General features: G+C 41.6%; 1 protein-coding gene across 2 annotated transcripts in view; it reads left to right on the forward strand.

Annotated features, from left to right (window-relative positions):
* BAZ1B (bromodomain adjacent to zinc finger domain 1B) overlaps positions 1 to 15,073 on the forward strand; it is a 57,297-nt gene that overhangs the window by 29,718 nt on the left and 12,506 nt on the right. For both annotated transcript variants that reach the window (XM_067309536.1, XM_067309535.1), the window contains exons 10-13: positions 2,182 to 2,293; positions 9,857 to 9,955; positions 10,382 to 10,559; positions 11,589 to 11,774. In XM_067309536.1, coding sequence (XP_067165637.1) covers positions 2,182 to 2,293; positions 9,857 to 9,955; positions 10,382 to 10,559; positions 11,589 to 11,774 — 575 coding nt within the window. The remainder of the gene's footprint in view (positions 1 to 2,181; positions 2,294 to 9,856; positions 9,956 to 10,381; positions 10,560 to 11,588; positions 11,775 to 15,073) is intronic.

Consider the following 15,073-nt stretch of genomic DNA (forward strand, 5'->3'; position numbering starts at 1 on the left):
TTTCTCTGGTCAGAACTGCAAAAATGCAGTTGTCATCAAAGAAGTTCTTACATGATTGTAGTGTTAGATTTTTTTTCTTAGGGTGCACCATGGCCCTCTACTTGCTTTTCACAGAATCACAGAATCGCTGAGGTTGGAAGGGACCTCTGGAGATCATCTAGTCCAACCCCCCTGCTCAAGCAGGGTCACCTAGAGCACATTGCACAGGATTGCATCCAGGCGCGTTTTGAATATCTCCAGAGAAGGAGACTCCACCACCTCTCGGGGCAACCCGTTCCAGTGCTCTGTCACCCTCACAGTGAAAAAGTTTTTCCTCATGTTAAGATGGAAGTGTCTGTGTTTCAGTTTGTGCCCATTGCCTCGCGTCCTGTCGTTCGGCACCACTGAAAAGAGTCTGGTCCCATCCTCTCGACACCCTCCCTTCAGATACTTGTACACGTTGATAAGATCTCCTCTCAGCCTTCTCTTCTCCAAGCTAAACAGGCCAAGCTCTCTCAGCCTTTCCTCATAAGAGAGATGCTCCAGTCCCCTAATCATCTTTGTGGCCCTTCGCTGCACTTGCTCCAGTAGTGCCACATCCCTCTTGTACTGGGGAGCCCAGAACTGGATGCAGTACTCCAGATGTGGCCTCACCAGGGCTGAGTAGAGGGGGAGAATCACCTCCCTCGACCTGCTGGCAACACTCTTCCTGATGCACCCCAGGATACCATTGGCCTTCTTGGCCACAAGGGCACATTGCTGCCTCATGCTTAACTTGGTGTCCACCAGCACTCCCAGGTCCTTCTCCGCAGAGCTGCTTTCCAGCAGGTCAACCCCCAACCTGTACTGGTGCATGGCATTATTCCTCCCCAGGTGCAGGACCCTGCACTTGCCTTTGTTGAACTTCATGAGGTTCCTCTCTGCCCACCTCTCCAGCCTGTCCAAGTCTCTCTGAATGGCAGCACAGCCCTCTGGCATATCAGCCACTCCTCCCAGTTTTGTATCATTGGCAAACTTGCTGAGGGTGCACTCTGTGCCTTCATCCAGGTCATTGATGAAGAAGTTGAACAAGACTGGACCCAGGACTGACCCCTGGGGGACACCGCTAGCTACAGGCCTCCAACTAGACTCTGCACCGCTGATCACAACTCTCTGAGCTCTGCCATTCAGCCAGTTCTCAATCCACCTCACTGTCCACTCATCTAAACCACACTTCCTCAGCTTTCCTATGAGGATGTTCTGGGAGACAGCGTCAAAAGCCTTGCTGAAGTCAAGGTAGACAACATCCACGGCTCTCCCCTCATCTACCCAGCCAGTCATTCCATCATAGAAGGCTATCAGATTGGTTAGGCATGATTTCCCCTTGGTGAAGCCATGCTGACTACTCCTGATCACCTTCTTTTCCTCCACTTTTAATTGATTTACCCCCTCCCCACAATGATGTATGCACGTGTGCACATGTGCACACGCATACACATGCACTCATGCAAACATGTATATATAGTGCATTATTTATTTAAAAAAAACAACAAAACACAGCTTCCAGTTACTTTCTTCCGAATGATTGCTCTAAGACTAACCAGTGTTCCAGAGTAAGGGATATGACAGCTGGAAATCCTATAACATGAAAGACATTTAAGAAGTGGAGGAGGAGGGAGATGGCTTTCTTTAAACAGTTAATTTCATATATGAATCTTTAACTGTGTGACCAGCAGGAACTGTTACATGGATTTTCTGTAGTGTAGGAATACACATTTGGCATAATAGGCACTGTATTAAAATATCCACTAATAATTTACTGGTATTCAAGTTTTTTGTTGGGGGAAGATGCTCAGAAATACAAATTCATTCTATTTATAACACATACAATTCTAAGAGTACTTTGTCAGTATATAGCTAAAGAATGAAATTAGTTGTACATATTTGATATAGTAACAATTCTTCTTTTATTTTGTGTATGTACTTTTATAATGCAGTAATATTTTCTTTAAAGATTGGCTATCATTTTGGTGTTTCTATAAATGGATATACCATGTTGAGTTTAGCAAAGTAAAGCTAGATTAGTTTTCTCTGACAGACTGCTGAACTACATGCTGAATATAAACACTTTAACTGGAGACAGTTTAGTTTTGCAAAATAAAATTGCTGATTGAGGAGAAATGTGAGTGAGAATACGTTTGAGCTTGTGCTTTTCTTTTACAGATAAGCGGAAGAGCACAGCCACGGATGGCAGAGTGAGCATACTTCATAGGTCTGTGCATGTTGCAGACATTCCTGCAGAGACCACTACACCTAAACAGGGACAGAACTTGTGGTAATACATGCTTTTATAGCTGTGAAATACTCAAAGCATAGAGGTCAAGGAAACTATATAGAGATTTCATTTGATACAATACAGAATAATCAGTAATATCTCTTGAACATGTACTTTCTCTTCCTCCTGATAGCCGATGGTCATCTTGGATCCTATTACTCTTTCAGTACTTCATTTAGCAGCCTGCCAGGCCTCTATTATTGATATCATTACTAGTAGTGAATGGGTAATAGGGCAGCTGATCCAAGAGTCAGTAGAACCATTCTAGTCAGCCTAATTAATCTGACTTAAAGCCAATGTAAATTAACCTAGGAAAACTGCTTTGGTATATTGTTTTTTATACTCGAAAGAAATGTTAATTCTTTTGTAGTTGCTGTGGACTTTTTTTACATACTGGTAAACAAAACAACAACAACAAAAAGCTGTGACCTAGCTAACAATGCCTAGTTTTTTTCATGGCTCATCTCAGCAGATCTGAGTTGTGGCACATGTGATCCTTGAGCACATGAAATTGAAGTCTTCATTGAGATCTTTGGAGCCAGGCCTATGCCCTACATGTCCTTGTGGTATGTGAGACATGCAGGGCCATCCTCCCACTCTTCCTCAGTGTCTTCTTTCTTCCTAGGTTTCAAAATGGACTGTGGTGTTGTCCATTTGTTCTCCTGTAGCATCACACCATGGAATCGATTTCTGTAGCTACTGATAATTATTATAGCTTAGCAAAATTATTCTTCTGTGTAGACAGCCTGTTATGTCTGTAATTCCTCCCTTATGCCAAGCAGTAGCCAGCAAAATGTCTTTTAACTAAATGAATCAAATCTAAATTCTGTACCTTCAAGCAAATCTGGTTATGACTCACTCCAGTGATTGACCCTGCCAGTGTCTCTTCTCTTTAAAGAAAATTCCCTATGTTGACCATTGCCGTACATGGTAAGGAGTGATCAACAATGTCCCCATGCCAGAAAAGTTGGCTGTAGCTTTACTTACTAAACTGCCTATGAGGGACTCCACATTTAGATAATTCTGAAAAGTAACTGTCACAAAGTATTTGTTCCTGCAGCTCCTGTTAGCACTGGCTCTTCCACAGAGTTTTCCACTACTGATAAAGTGATATTACAGCATCTTTGCTAAATATCACCAGTTGTAAGCTTAGCTCCAAAGCATAGTTCCACTGCTGCCACAATAAGTCAGAACTACTTTACTAAAAATGTTCCTGCTCCTGCAAGCAGGAAATGTCAGAGACTGAAATTTGTGTACCTTTTGACTCATCTAAGTGATCAGCATTGAGTGCTGATTCTTTGGATTGCTCTACCCATACTTTTTCACTGCCAGCAAGTCTTGGGAGACAGCAGTTTCCTCTGCATGCCCTCACCCTGTCTAATATTGCCATGCCAAACCTCAGCCCCTTCCTCAGTCTAGTCCTTTGCACATCTTGTCACATGGCCAAAATTCAAGTAATTGAGTATTCTAAAGGAGTGAATGTTAAACAGGAGATCTTAGAGGAAGAGAACAGTAAGATCCACAGGAAAGTCCTCTCTGTTCTCCCTAACTGCCTCTTCTAATACTAGGTCTTCATTTAGCAGAGATGGCAAGATGTGCACCAGAAGGACAAATTATATAAGGAAAACGGTAGCTTATATTAATGGTGGAGGATGCTATAAATTGAGAACAGCGCAAAGTCAAATCAGATGAGTTAACAAGCAACACAGTCCCTGTGATTTGAAATTCCAGGCCTAAGATGGAAGAATATCATATTTGAATAGCTTGATCAAGTTGGCAACTCTCAATGACAGACTGAGAGAGATCAGAGAGGTTAAAAAGGTAGGAGTGCTTTATAGAGTAACTAGTCACAGAACCCAGAAGAGGAGAAGCAGCTCTTTGAACCAGGTCCAGTACACTCTCAGGACTGAATTATATTATATTATTGAAGAGCTGCTTTGTAAGAAGTGACCATAATGTGCTTAGATCCAGTATTCTCACAAGAGACAACAGATTTGCTACAGTCATGCTTATTTTAAAAATGAGAACTACATAAAAAATTAAGATGATTTCTAAAAAGAAGTGTGGGGGGAGGGAAACTCTGGAAATTGCAGCCAAAGACCTACAGTGCTTTCAGAGAGATTGTCTTGAAGTTTCCATACTAGTTGTTCAAAGCAAGTGCCTCTTACATTTGAGAAGATTTGAGGAAACTTGGAAATAAAAAAACAACAAAAACAGTGTCAGTATGGTTCATGTCAGGGTAAAGGAGTTGTTAAAAGAAAGAAGACCTACTTAAAAACCATGATTGTTTTTTAACAAACCTAAATGAAGGAGATAAAAAAGAACATAAACCGAAGTACAAAATGAAGGCAAAACAATCTTTTTTCCTTGAGGAACGATCTGTTTTATTAGATCTGTTGCTACAGGGCCTGAGAGAAGCTAAACTGCCCTGGATAAGAGGGAAGATCTCACAAGTGAATAATTGATTAAGAAATAGGAAATAAATTACAGAAGTAATGAGTCATTTTTGTGCTCAATGGGAGGTCTGTTAAGCTAGAGAGGAAGGGAGAAGTCTCCTAAAGAAAGAGTATTTTCTCTTGATACAAAAACAAGGGGTCAGCAAATTAAACTAGCAAATGGCAGTTTTAGGAGAAAAAGGAAAGTACTACTTCACATTGTGCAGTTGGTATGTGCAGCTCACTGCTACCAGCTGCTGTGGATCTTCAAATCTGTACAGATTCAAAACACCAGTTGGACAAATCACTGAAAAAAGTTTATGAAGTGTTAAGCACAAAGATTCTAGTCGCGACACAAAGTTCTCAAGCAGTAGATGCTGAAATCTGCAGGGGCAGGCTGAGGAAATGTCACTACGTGCCTGCTCTGCCCTTCTGCCATTCAAAAATAAGACACTGGACAGTGTAGGGTTTTTTTGTTTGTTTGTTTGTTTTGGCCTGGCTCTTATGCCACATGATCTTTGATTTCTTTCCATTTTGGGACGTGCTAGGAAGGACTGCTAACAATCACAGCATTTGCTGATTTTTACTGGAAGAGAATATCATGCCCATGTGCATTGTTCTCCCAAGGAAATTGGCCATGTTAAGATGTCAAGGTAAAGCAATACAAATGGAGGATCTGAGCCAAACTTGGACCTTCGTGCTCTTAAAGTGAGCAGGGGGCACAATGGCCATTTGTCAAGGATAGCCACTTCTAACTTAGCCTTCTTCTGTACTGTCTGCATGACTTTCTCCAAACTGACAGGGCCTCCTAAAGCCATTCCTACAGATAAGCAGTAAGCTTCTTCAGCTGAAAGACTTTTTTTTTAAAGCTTTAGAACTGCAAAGAGCCTGTTTGCTAAATACTTGTCTGACAACTATCACCATTCACAGGTAAGCTTCCACCAAGGAAAAAAAGAAAAGAAAAGAAAAAGGGACAAACTGAGATATGTTATTTCAGAGGATAGCCAGTAACTAGAACTTCCATTTGAGGAAATCTGTGTTCCTATTATAATACTTTACTCTGTGGCTGTTGCCATTGATCTGTTTCCAGTCTCAAGGACTCCCATGAGCAATAGATAGTTACAGAAGAGTCTCCTCTGGCTGCTTTTTGCACATTGTCCTTGCACACACTGAGTAGCTCTAAGATCACACTGAAGTCATTGGATATCTACACCCCTATTGTTTGGGTACCAGAGCTGGTTCAGCTATAACTCAGAGTGCTAGCACGTGGTGCATAGGAAATTTCATTTCTTTGTGTTCTGCTTTAACTTCTACCGTCTGTTTCTTTTTCCTAGTTGTACATTTAAGGTGAGATTAAGAGTAGCCTCACAGTGACAGTAGAACTTCTTTGGCTTAACCCTGTTTTTATGCTTTACCCAAGATCAATGAGTCTTGGAAGTGACTACCAAGTTAACTCCGTGAATAGTTGTATTTCACAGTCCTGCCCCTTTTCTCCATGAGGATGGGAGCTCACAGGACAAAGATAAGGGGAGAAAGATTCCATTCTTCTGCCAAGAGCCACAGAAGCTGTATATCATGGAAGTGGTTCTGCTTTCAGTGCTTTGCCCCCAAAAAGAAGAGGGCTAGGTGTTCTATCTATCAGAATGATAAATGCCTGGTTATTTGTTCTAGCTCCTGTCTTCTCCAGACAGATGGGCCAGTCCCGTTTCTAACATTGTTTACCACTTTCGCCAGTGTTGATGCTTATTAAAAAAGCTCCCCATTAAAACCTTCCGGGCACATGGTCCCTGAAAAAAATCTTTTGTCCACAGTGTAGCGCTTTATAAGCTATGTACATACTTGTCTTTCCTGCAAGAACCACAGGTTAACCAAAACCTTTGTAGTATGCAGGAGACTTCTCACTCATCCTGGCCAGAAAGCAGTTGAATTTTGGAAATAGTGGCATCTCTACAGAGTAACTCCCGTTGTTCTTCATCTATTAGGAATACACCATGATATGGCGGGTCCCCTCAGCAGACAATTTGAGTTAACCATGAGTGAGTGCTGAAAGACTCCATTCTCACGCCTATATTCTACAGATGGAGTTGCCCTGTTTGCCACCAACCCTCCAGAGCAGGTACTGATCCTGGGCTCCTCTAGATGTTGTCCTCTTGATTTCTTCATTCCCTAGTCTGCAGTCCAGGTTTTATACCTTTCTTTCTGTCCCTCACAGTCTGTAGCCTGAGAACAGGAAGGAATATTCAACATGAGTGAATGCTGATAGCTCCTTTTGACTCAATGCTTGTGTCAGTTGTCCCATCTGTAATGATTGCTGACCAGTCTGCTGGCTTGTGCTGCCAGAATTGTGAGAAAAAAAATCTTGGTTGTTATTTAGGGATACAGACATTCCCACTATAAGATCAATTTGAAGTCCTCCATCTGGGCGTGACAATAAGGTCTCAACTCTCCCACAGGTTTCTTTCCCCATCATTTTGGATTATTTTATTGTGCATAAGCTCTGTGTCAGGCCACATGAATGGCATCAATTATTTTTCCCCTCCCTCTTACCAAGCCCCACAAACTAATGACCCTATTGCCTCCCCCCATTAAAATGCCAGCACTGTTTTATCACATCCATGCTCCCAGCCTCATGCTGGTTGAGACCCTAGTTGGAAGCACAGGTGGTTCCTTCAGCTAGTAGCACATGGGACTGGATTGAGAACCAGGAGCTGTGGCTGCACAGAGCAGCAAGGTGCTGCCAGTCAAACTAATGTCACACACTTGAGTTCAGGCTGATGTAGACAGTTCTCACTCCCTCAAGTCCCAGTTCTTGCTCCCAGGGAGAGTTGGCAAGACCCAGGTGCCGGTTATAGATGCTCTCCCATCCGTGTCCCATTTCCTTTTCAGTGGGAACCTATTTGTGCTAGGACTTCCCTCTAGCTTTCTTTCAAGGATGATACCTGCTTTCTCACTCTAAATCTGGCCAGCAGCCTGTGTTGTCTTCCCCAAACCACATAACATTGGTGAATCCAAGCACCATACCTTAACTGTTTCCAGTGGCTTTTCGTTTTTACAATAGGGCAAAACGGTGCAGGGAATTCCATTTTTACATTTGCAGCTGTGGGGAAAGCTGAGAAAACTCGGGCAATGTCTTCTCAGCTATTTTCCAACTGGATTCCTTGGTGTACCATCAGCAGTGATTAATGCTTTCATCCTGACCTAGACAACCTTCTCAACATGTCTGTGTAGTCCTCTACTGGGTATCTGCAGGGCAACTGTTTTGAGGTTTGGTTTATGCCGTTCCCATATTGTGACAGATTCTTCATACTTGAAATAATGGTTTAGGATCAATACCAAGGTTTGTCCCAAGGTTTTGGAGGCTAATTTGATACCAAATATTCTGGAGAAATTTCTTTTTATTTAGAAGAAGTCTAGTAGACTTAGAAATGCTAGACCTTGCAGTAGTCTGTGTGTAGACCTTTCAGTGAATGTAGGAATGCTAGTTAGTCACCATAAGTAGCATCTGTAAGAAAAAGACACAAGCTGTATTGCTACTTGACTTGGGTTTGTGTGAATGTCTGTTGGGTCCCATGACCAGTCCTCAATCACTGCCACTTTTGAAGTGCCTATGCTAGGCTCTAGTGAGTGAAAGATGTTTGGGGCTGCTCTCTCCTATTTGTCCCAGGGAAGGTGTGCAGAGGATAGGGATGGCCAAAAGATTAGAAATCTGTGTGCAAAGTGAGGGTGCTCTGCAGTGTTGAAGTGTGCTGAAGCAGGTGACTGGCAAGCAATGATTCTTCTTCCTTTAATTCTTAGTTTTTAAACAATCAATCCTATGTTTTATTATTGTAATTAATTTACTAAATAAATGCCAAGTAAGTCAGCCCATTTCTCTAATTTGAGCACATCAGACCTCTGAAACAGTTACTTTTTAGATATGTTATTCAGTAAGTATTTCTGCTGGAAAAAGAAAATATTGCAAATACTCTTATTCCAAGAGGAGCTAGGACAGCATCTTTCTTTAGCTTTTGCTTGTCTCTTCTAAGCTTGTGCCCAAGAATTAAAATTAGATCTGGAGTCTTCACTTTGGCCAGTAAGGATCACATAGTGACCCTTGCAGCTGTTCCCATTTAAGGTCAGTTTTGCCATTCCCACGCTTCCCTTTTTAAGGAGCAATTCTCTTCTAGAAGTTGTATCATCAGCATCAGTTTATGTAAATGAACTCTGAAGCTCAAGCTGAATTCCACCTTCCTCCCTCCCAGGTGACGAAGCTCCATGGCATTATAGAAAACAGTGGTAGGAAAAGTGCAGAATTTGAGACTGTCTTAAAGCTATTTTAAATCTGCAGGCCAGCATTAAAGCTAATAGGTAGATTGCATTGAATTGTACTCTGGAATCGCTTGTAGTGCCTTGTGTAGAGAAGTCTTCAAAAGTTCTGCCCTTTTAGATTCAACTAAGGGCAGACTACCATTGCTCTCCTTAAAGGCTTTCTGAGGAAAAAGGTTTAAAGCTAATGAATATGGTTTTCACATATTGTATTTGAGCTTCAAGTTAATGCTAGCTTCTTACAAATGAGAACTTCTGCACTGACAGAGGTCATAGCCTTCACAGTCACAAATCTACAACTTCAGCAATTATGGTATAAATATGGTATAGGACATACCCGTTTTTAATCTAGGGACTTCTTGGGTTAATGAAATAAGCTGAAGGCTCTGCAGAAAGAATGATGAAATTGCCATGCTATGCAGTACATAACATGCTAATCTTTTTCTAGTGTGTTAAAAATTATATTCAGATTACTTAAGATGACTGCAATTTAATAAATCTAATCCCTAGAGTAGATGACAAAATTCAAATGCCAATGTTTTAATAAACTTAATGGGGGGAAATCCGTAAATCAGTTCTGTGTTTCTTTTGCTTCTGTTTTTCCTACCCTGAATTTGGCTGAATTTGGGGACCTTTAAATGAGGCCAATCTTAGTCAAAATTCTTATACCAGCATAACTGGAAGTGTTTCACCTTGCTCCATGGGGTTGGGATAATGGTTAGTTGTCATCCCTGCCTACCAGTATTTGTGAACTATTTAAGAGAAAAATCTGTCCTGCCACAGATATACTTGAGCTGATGTTGGTGCATGTTATATCTTTCAGGTTTCTCTGTGACAGTCAGAAGGAGTTGGATGAGCTGCTGGATTGCCTGCACCCACAAGGAGTAAGAGAGAGTCAGCTAAAGGAGCGTCTGCAGAAGAAGTGAGCCTGCTGGGGTTTTTTTTCTATGTGCTTTCTCAAAGTCAAAATATATCCACTTCATAGCAAGCCTTTCCATTCCTGGGGCACATGTTCCATGCTTTGCTTTGTGCATGTGCTGGAGAGGAGAGGCTATTTAGAATGAGAAATTACTCTTTTTAGACAATAACTGCAAGTTTTTGATCGGTAATGGTCTAAACTGTGAAGAGGTTCTGTCAGTTTTTTAATTGCTCCTTGCAACTGGAAGCAAAGGCAATGTTGTTTCATCCACAGAGGCAGGACTACCATGTACTTTCTTGAGTGTTTTCAAAGAATATTCTGCCCTAGTGGAGCATGCAGATCACACAGGATGCTGTCGTTGCCCCAGTGCCCTCACAACATACAAGGCACTGGCCTGCACGTGTTCAAAGGTTGTTCTTGATTTTGCAGGTATCAGGACATCACACATTCTATCCATTTGGCTCGGAAACAGAACCTGGGCCTTAAATCCTGTGATGGTAACCAGGAACTGCTGAACTACCTCCGAAGTGATCTAATTGAGGTTGCAACCCGGCTGCAGAAAGGAGGGCTGGGATATGTTGATGTGACACCAGAATTTGAAGCCAGAGTGAGTGAAGAGGCAAAGTAGTACCAAGAAAGACAAAACATGAGTTGATACCTTTTGTGGAAGCTCTTGAGTCTTTGGTTCTCCTCAAATGAGAGGATCGGGAAAATCAGTAGAGTTTTCCTGTGCATGTCCTCTTTCCAAACTGGTATTTCAAGATTACGTAGCTGCTGGCTTAAGATCCTTTTGGTATCGGTGGGTCATAACTTTGAAGCTAGGTGTCCTGCACGTCCTGTTTCCCACATCTGATGGCAGACTTCTTCAATGTGCTTTAGCAGAGCTCTTTGTAGCTGACTTTTAGCTTCTGTGTCAGAGCCAGCATGTTTTGTAATGAGACAGCAGTTTTCCATTTTGAGGGTTTCAATAAATTCAAACCACTTTAGGCTTGGGGTAATGATTGTGCTCCACTTCCAGGAGCTAAAGGGTGTTCTGTTCATGGTTTTGTCAGCCCAAGGAAGCTGTTGTGCAGTGAACTACAGTATGAATTTTCAGTGTTCTAGCTACTTCAGCCTAATTCACCTGAACAGTCCTGGTGCACTGAATCCTTTAAGAGGGGATAAACCTACAGGGTACAGGTAGAGCGTACACTCCTTTGTTTAGTGTATGCTCCTCTTACCAAAGAGCCACGTTTTCTGGTTTGGAGTGGTTCATGTTCTGTTAATCTCCATCTCAGTCACTGCAGTGACTTCCCCATGTAGATGAGACCATAAGTTTTAAGAGAAGGAGAGGAAAAGTGAAGTGATTAAAGGAACAATTGCTTACTGCTTGGTCATCATGGATTTCTTTTTTTAACGCATCATGTTTTTTTTTCTGAACTGACATTAACATTAAAGTGCTATGCATGATCATCAGCAGTGTATTAGCTCTAGCAGAAACAGCAGCAATACGCTGAATCCGTAACTATATGTGGAATATGGTGGATAGCAATAATGCATTAAGCATCAGATGTATCCATTTGCAGGACAGACTTACCTAAAAACAGAGTGGAAGGTAATGTTCAATTGTTACATGGTCATATGCTCTTCCTAACAGATATACTCACTGGAGAGCTTGAAGGATTTTGGAGAGTGTGTGGTTGCACTCCAGGCTGGTGTTATTAAGAAGTTTCTGCAAGGCTTCATGGCCCCCAAGCAGAAGAGAAGGAAACATCAAGGAGAAGACTGCATTGCCAAGGCTGAGGAGATAGATGAAGAAAAGAAAATGGCAGAAGAAGCTAAGGTATTGGTCTTCAGGGCTCCATTTTAGTCCTATAATATAACTCTTATTTGGGCAGGGATAGTACATTTCATCTAGTACTAAATCCTACATAGCTTCTCCCCATTCCAGGTTTTGAATGCAATCGATTTGGAGATATGGGGCCGGATGTTCCCCAGTTATTTTGAAGAGGAAAGATAGTATCAAAATAAAAATCATGCTGTGGAGTTGTGGTTAATTTTCTCTCTATACACAGGAAATGAGGTGGTGTATTTCATTTTGTGCAGTTCCTTACACAAGTTGGATACTTGAATAAAAGCTTTTCATAGGAAATATTTTTAGAGAACTTAACAGAAGAAATTGTATCCATGAGAGAGGACTGACTAGTAAAATCAGTGACAAATTATTCTTAATGCCTTTTATCCATAAAGAAGAAGAGAGACATGTAGAGGTTTGGGGGACTGCGAGGGAGTAAGGTTCAGATAAAGACAGGTGATGTGCAAGAGGACACAAATCATCTGGATAGTGACACCCACAGAGGATGCTAAGCTGTGGGTTGCATACAGCTAGTCTGGACATCTGAGCTGTATGTTCCTGCAGTAGAAAAGCTTTGTTGTGGGGATACAGACATAGCCTCCCAAATCAAAGCTCAGAAGGCATGGAGAAGAGCTGCAGAGGTTTTGGTAGGGTCCTGCAGGCCGTTGAGTTGCACCACTATTTCATCCCAAGAGGAACACTGATGCTTAGGGTAGTTTCTATGTACCAAGTTGAATAGGATGTTAGTGACCCATGATATGATTCTTTTTTTTTCCTTCTCCTTCAAAGTGCCCTGCCCTGATTGACCACTGACTTCAGTAAAAGTAGCAAGACCAGAATTGGATCAACAGATGCATTTGCAAGTCCCAACTTTGAAAAGAAAGAGTAGATGCTTGATTGATGTGGGTTTGGGTTTTTTTGTTTAGGGGACTTAGGGGGGGCGGGTGTTAGGCTCTTGTCAGCATATGCTGGACCCTTGTCATTTGAGCATCAACTCTTTGTTAGGTTGTGACATTCCCATGTTAGCAGGATAATTAGAGGCACTTGAAATTTTCACATTCCCCATTTGTCCTGCTGTACTTAATTGTATGAGCTCTTTTAAAAATAGGTGTTGAATCTTCCAGTCCATAGCCCAGTGGGAATGGGAAGCTACCTTATCCTAAGAGTTATCAGCAGAAAATAAAACTATAAAAATCAGTTTTGTCTGGGGCAGAATCACATTTCTCTGGATCATTACATTTCATATATCTACAGCAACACCAGATCTTACCTTGCTTTCAAAAGTATGTCTTATGGGTATAACTGTTCACACTTGAAAGTAATATCGGCTTTACTACAATAACTAAATGGATAGCAATTTAGCAATACAAACTCTGTATTTGAGCACTAGTTACTTCCCTACTAATGCTAAAGCTATCTCAGATTTCAGAACTAAGCTTTTATCTGCCTGAAATGTGAGCCACTTTTGATCATGAGTGTTTGATTAGTTTCTCCATTCCACCTTAGAGCATTGCCCTCCTACAGAGGGGCATGGTTACAGAGCATAATTCATTATAGCAAAGCCAGGTTTGTCTAACACACTTCACTCCAGCATGTGTTGAACTTGGCTGACCCTGATCTCATCAGAACTGGAAATGAGAGATTTGGACATCCTGTTTTCAAACCAGGTTAATGTAGTTGAAAGTGTTCGTTGTGACTGGATCATCTTAATTTGTACTTTGTTCCTCTGAAAATCAGCTGGGGCAGTAGGGTTTCTGAATGTTGCAGGACATGTAATCATAAGTGTTTTTGAAATTCTTTGTAGTCACGTTAGACAAACTAGGTAATATTAGAAAACTTTGATATACAACTCAGGCTTATAGGGATATGGACATAGATTTCAGCATTGACAGAGCACGGCATTGACTATGTGGTGTTGCAGATCTTCTTACAGAGCGATGGCTTTTGTGTCTCTGGAGCATTTTTTAATGCAGTGCAGTGCCTTCTTTATCTGGCTCAGAGTTTCCTAGACATACATGGTAGTACAAGGAGTGTTTAAATTCACATATATTTTTTTTAACCTAAGTTTATCTAGAATATGCTTTCTTTTTGCCAAAGGGGGAAATCTTTTCAGATGACCTTGAAAGAGCAGCCCAAATCTTAGATATATTTATCTGATGAGAAAACCTGACTGTTCGGCTTTTAAAAACAAATCTGCATAGGCCAAGAATTATGAAGTCTTTTAGAGACAGACGTGCACTGAGAGTGCATAGCAGATAAAATATAGCATAGCCATATTGGAAAAACACACTAAGTGTGCTTGCAGACTATACCAGCAAAACTGCAGTCTTGCAGTATGGTTGTCTCATTCTCCTGGGGAGAAACAAGTTATGGCTTAGTAGGCACCCATATGCTGACATAATTGTCTATACTAAGGGTTTCTGCTGGCTCAGCTACATAGTTGGAGATCACACTGCTGAGTGGCAAAAGATTGTGTTGCAGACCTGGTGTATGGCTGTTTCTGAAAACCATTCTTTTGCCTCTGTTTTTATGAAAATGTTTCCTTGTGGTATTAAAACTCTGGAATATCCCAGAACAGGACGGGGAATTAGCTATATGCCCTCTGCAGTGTGATATGTAGCGCAACTGCCTGAGCACAGTGAGAGAGCGTGGGCAGGTTGTTCATCCCTGTTGCTGGTCAGAGGTGTTTGCAAGGGAAAAGGCTGAGGGCCCAGTTTTCACTTCTAGCACTGGACTGCACCAGTCCCTGATTGCAGACAACGTTTCAAAGCACAGTTTCACAGCGAAGCGTTTAGAGTTTCAGTGGTTCAGAGCAATTTCTGTAGTCTTAGGATACCAGATGAGAGGCTTCCTAGCTCGAGTTTTGTCCCTCCTTACCAAAGCAGGCATTTTCTGTCACATTGGAGATGTAATGTGACTGGGACTTCCACCTTTGGTATGTTTTTGTTTCTTTGTTTTGTTTTCCCTGCTAGATTGCTCCTCTCCAGTCAGGAGAGTATTCAAGTAGCTTTTTCAATCTCCTGTTTTGCCTGGTTGGCAATCTGAACTCCCTTGATAATGGTATTGCTAAAATGCCATAGTCTCAGGATGCTTGAGAAGCAAGGCTAAAAATCTGTTAAATTCCACAGACTTGGGGAGAAAAATCTAAGCAAAACTTGCCAACAGCTTTTGCAGATTTATCTTGGCCCAGCAGTTATCCAGTATGTTAACAGCAAAAACCATGGAACAGTTACTTGGAAAATCAATTACACAGTATGTGAAGCACCTCAACAATGTTCTGCAAAAAA

Source organism: Apteryx mantelli, chromosome 22 (genome assembly GCF_036417845.1).
Source record: "Apteryx mantelli isolate bAptMan1 chromosome 22, bAptMan1.hap1, whole genome shotgun sequence".
NCBI lineage: Eukaryota > Metazoa > Chordata > Aves > Apterygiformes > Apterygidae > Apteryx > Apteryx mantelli.